This window comes from Salvelinus sp. IW2-2015, linkage group LG26 (genome assembly GCF_002910315.2).
Source record: "Salvelinus sp. IW2-2015 linkage group LG26, ASM291031v2, whole genome shotgun sequence".
In the NCBI taxonomy this organism is placed as follows: domain Eukaryota; kingdom Metazoa; phylum Chordata; class Actinopteri; order Salmoniformes; family Salmonidae; genus Salvelinus; species Salvelinus sp. IW2-2015.
Window position 1 is genome coordinate 38,776,292 of NC_036866.1, and position 4,496 is coordinate 38,780,787.

Genomic DNA, 4,496 nt, shown 5'->3' on the forward strand with positions numbered 1-4,496 from the left:
CTCACTCACTCACTCACTCACTCACTCACTCACTCACTCACTCACTCACTCACTCACTCACTCACTCACTCACCACCAGCCTCAGAAACAGGTTCAGACTACCACCCCATCTTCTTCGCTCAGGACCAGCTGCTGGACGAGCTCTTCTGCATCTGCATCCAGCTGCTCAATAAGACCTGGAAGGAGATGAGAGCCACGCAGGAGGACTTTGACAAGGTAACACAACCCACACTGCAATGTCACCATATAGCTCACTCTTTCTCTATGTCTCACTCCCACCCCATGTCTCAGCATCACATCTATCTCTATCTCACCCTTTTCCCACACTGAACTCTAATGTACAAGTACAAGAAACAGCCTCTTGCCATTTGAAACAGACTAGTTGAAGGGTACAGGGAGCATGTCTACAAGTAGCGAGCAGGTATATTACCTGACCAAAAGTATGTGGAAACCTGCTCGTCGAACATCTCATTCCAAAATCATGGCCATTAATATGGAGTTGGTCCCCCTTTGTTGCTATGACAGCCTCCAAGAGAGAGATCGATGTCCTTTAGGGTATGGGCAAAGTTGTGCACGTGCTGCTTGTATAGGTGGATCCTGGTCGTAAAGGCTGGTCAAGGTCCAGGGTGGAGTGGTGGGCCAGGTGTACATTTGCTTTTGAGTCACAGTCAACAGGAAATACTTTGCGTTTACCCGCTGTATGTAGCAAGGTGAAGTCTTTTTGTAGTAGCAGGGTGGAGTTTGCACTTGTGCTTTGGGGAAAAGTAGAAGAAGCTTTTTCAATTACTGCCTTTAGTGCTGTGGCCACCCTTTTCTCCGCTGTTGTTCTCAGGTCATTTGTGCCTGTGTGTATTATTAATGTGGCTAGATGAACCTTTTGGTCCTCAGACGAAGGTCTAGGGCGTGCTGGGTGTTTGGACCACCAGAGTTTAGATACTGTGTTTGGGAATAGGCACATGTTCTTGTATATTTCGTTTGAAGTCCATAAGGAGGTACGGTCTGTGTCTTGTGTAATGTCCTCTGTGGGGGGTTGTCAGGGTGGCTTGAACAGGAGGGAGGTGCTCAGAAGGGGGTGGGAATCCCCTGGGCTTGGGAGTTCTTAATTTGTCTGTCCTAGCTGTGATGTCGAGGCTATGGTATGGGGTGGACTGTTTCTGCTGGTGTTGAGAGTTTGTCAGGGTCCTGAAGGTGGACTGTTCGCTGGCTTCTTTGTGGGGCGTGGTCCAGCCTCTCTAATGGTTGTTCCTCTGTCAAAATGTCATCTCTCACCTCTCCTCTAGTGCTCTGTCTTCTGCTCCTGCTCTTTCTCATGTTGATGTGTCTCACCAAGTCCAGTGTAGATGTCTCTCTCACCTCAGCTCTCCATGTCGGTTGAGGGGGTTTGTTGAGCTGGACAATGTTTTTGTGCTGACGTGAGTGTGTTCACCTGCTGTTCAGCTCCAACGGCTTACCTCCAGCTGGGTGAGTTTATCCTCATGTTAATGGGGGAGAATACTCTGTAGCTGGGAGGTTTGACATTCCGCTTGGGTGCCTCGTCTGTGGGTTGAATATGAAGAGGTCTGGTCTGACACTCTCCAGGGTGGGGATATCTTTCTCAAAGAGAGAGCTTACCTGCTAGCTACCTCTTTGATTATGTGAAAATCCCAGCTTGAATCTGTTTGGGGTTGCCCGTACCATTTCTGTTCCAATGATTGTCCAGCTTGTAGCGAGGTTGGACGTTGGGTCGTGACTCAAGAGTCCTCTGCTGTCTAATACCTGAGTTTTCCACCAACATTGCTAACACCCCCTCTCTTAACAGAGTGTGTAGTTGTTATATAGTACTGTGCCATTGCACCAGGGGAAGTGTCTGTGTGGAAGATATGAGTTGCTTATGTTCGGCCTTTTTATAATAAGTCAGGACAAACAAAGTTTTTATCTTGATTATCCATAAGGAGCTTATATTTTTTTTCATGCTTTGGCATTTTTTTTTTTCTTACGATCCAGAGGGTGCTGGCATTGTAATGACCTCTGGACAGCGGGAGGGGGCGCTTCAAACATCGCCTCTGTATTTGGGTAGAGGGTACGGGCGTGAGTACAAGGCTCGCGAAGAACCAATGGAGCTCTCTTGCCATTGTTGAGCTCACTTCACCACTCAGTGCAATTGAAGTGCAGTCAGACCAGTTCTGTAAAAGATAAGGCTTATCTTAGATTCTCAGTCCTATATAAGTATAATATATCATTCTCATGTATTTTTCTTTTGCTTTAAATGTAGCTTCAGACTAACATTCAGCTCAGTCCAGGTTGGATGTGTTTTCAGGTTTCTGTTTGTCTTTCCCAGAGCCTATTTGCGCATAGCGTTGGATAAGAATCTTTGGTATATGCCCCTATTCGAATCTTACCCGAGTGAATCCCTGACGACCTCCATTGGTCACAAAGACAGGTTGCTAGGGTTCTCAGACCGCTTTTGGATTGTAGCATGTGAAGGTTCAATGCTTGATGGACAGGTAGTAATCCTGCTATAATGTCCTTGCTGAAGAAATCCAAGTTTATCTTGACTCTAAAAATCTACATATTTTGTAAAAACCGTTGCCTTGAAATGGTGAGAGACTCATCTGCTCAATATCTCTCTCTCTTCCTCAACTCACTCACTCAACACTCACTCACTCACATCTCACTCACTCACTCACATCACTTCACTCACTCACATCACTCACTCTCACTGTCACTCACTCACCACGTTACCGCACTCAGACCACAACAGGTTCAGACTACCACCCATCTTCTTCGCTCAGGACCAAGCTGCTGGACGAGCTCTTCGCATCTGCTATCCAGCTGCTCAATAAGACCTGAAGGAGAATGAGAGCCACGCAGGAGGACTTTGACAAGGTAACACAACCCACACTGCAATGTCACCAATAGTAGTCACTCTTTCTCTATGTCTCACTCCACCCCATGTCTCAAGCATCACATATCTCCTATCTCACCCTTTTCCCACACTGAAACTCTAATGTACAAGTACAAGAAACAGCCTCTTGCCATTTGAAACAGACTAGTTGAAGGGTACAGGGAGCAATGTCTACAAGTAGCGAGCAGGTATATACATTGAACGACAAAAGTATGTGGAAACCTGCTCGTCGAACATGCTCATTCCAAAAATCATGGCCATTAATATGGAGTTGGTCCCCTTTGTTGCTATGAACAGCCTCCACTTTCTGGGAAGGCTTCCACTAGATGTTGGAACATTTCTGCAGGAACTTGCTTCCGTTCAAACCCACAAGAGCTTCGTGAGGTTCGGGCACTGATGTTGGCGAAATTAGGCCTGGCTCGCAAGTCGGCGTTGTCCGAATTCATCCCGCAAAGGTGTTTCGATGGGGTTGAGGTCAGGGCTCTGTGCCAACCTGTCAAGTTCTTCACACCTCGATCTTACAAACCATTTCGCATGGACTTGCTTTGTGAACTTGGGGCATGTCATGCTGAACCAGGAAAGGGCTTTCCCCAAACTGTTTGCCCCAAAGTTGGAAGCACAGAATTGTCAGGGAAATGTCATTGTATCGCGTGACTGGTTAGGATTTCCCTTCAACTAGAATAAGGGGCCCAGCCCAAACCATGAAAACAGCCCCAGAACATTATTCCCTCCTTCACCAAACTTTACAATGGGCACTATGCATTGGGGGCAGGTAGCGTTCTCCTGGCATCGCCAAACCGATTCGTCCCGTGGACTCGCAGATGGTGAAGCGTGATTCTTCATTGGTGAGAACGGTTTCCCCTGCTCCAGAGTCCAATGGCGGCGAGCTTTACACCACTCCAGCTGAACAGCATTGCCACATGGGATCTTAGCTTTGTTGTGTGGCTGCTCGCCATGGAAACCATTTCATGAAGCTCGCAACAAAACTGTTCTTGCTGACGTTTTTTTAGAAGGCATTGGAACTCGCTAGGAGTGTTGCAAACCTGAGGACACATTTTTTACTAGCCACGTGCTTCAGCACTCGCAGTCCATCTGTGAGCTTGTGTGACCTACCCTTCACTGCTGAGTCGTTGGTTGCTATTAGACCTTTCCACTTACAATAACAACACTTTACAGTGACCAGGAACCTCTAAGCAGGGCAGGAATTTTACGAACTGACTTGTTGGAAAGGGGCATCCTTGAACGGTGCCCACGTTGGAAGTCACTGAGCTCTTCAGTAAGGCCATTCTACTGCCAATGTTTGTGTATGGAGATTGCATGGCTGCGTGCTCGATTTTACACCTGTCAGTAATTGGGTGTGGCTGAAATAGCGAATTCTCTTATACTTTTGTGTATATATAGTGGTATGTTGTTTATTCATGTCCAAGCGTGATGCAGTGTATCGTCTGATAGATGGTCTATTTGTTTACATTGCCACCGTGGAGCGCAAAGTGGTAATCTAATTAGAAAATCAAACTTCAAAAGACTCCATGGCACCGGAGTGGAATGGCATTTACCTGCATAGCGCAACTGAAAACAATAACCAAGTTGCTCTGTGTCCTGTGGAGCCACC

The 4,496-nt window shown here is 46.9% G+C and overlaps 1 protein-coding gene across 1 annotated transcript in view; it reads left to right on the top strand.

The window, feature by feature from the left end:
- The window catches only part of LOC111953101 (engulfment and cell motility protein 3-like), a 48,799-nt gene that overhangs the window by 35,700 nt on the left and 8,603 nt on the right, over positions 1-4,496 (top strand). Inside the window, 1 exon segment of the mRNA XM_070435281.1 lies at positions 80-216. Coding sequence (XP_070291382.1) covers positions 80-216 — 137 coding nt within the window.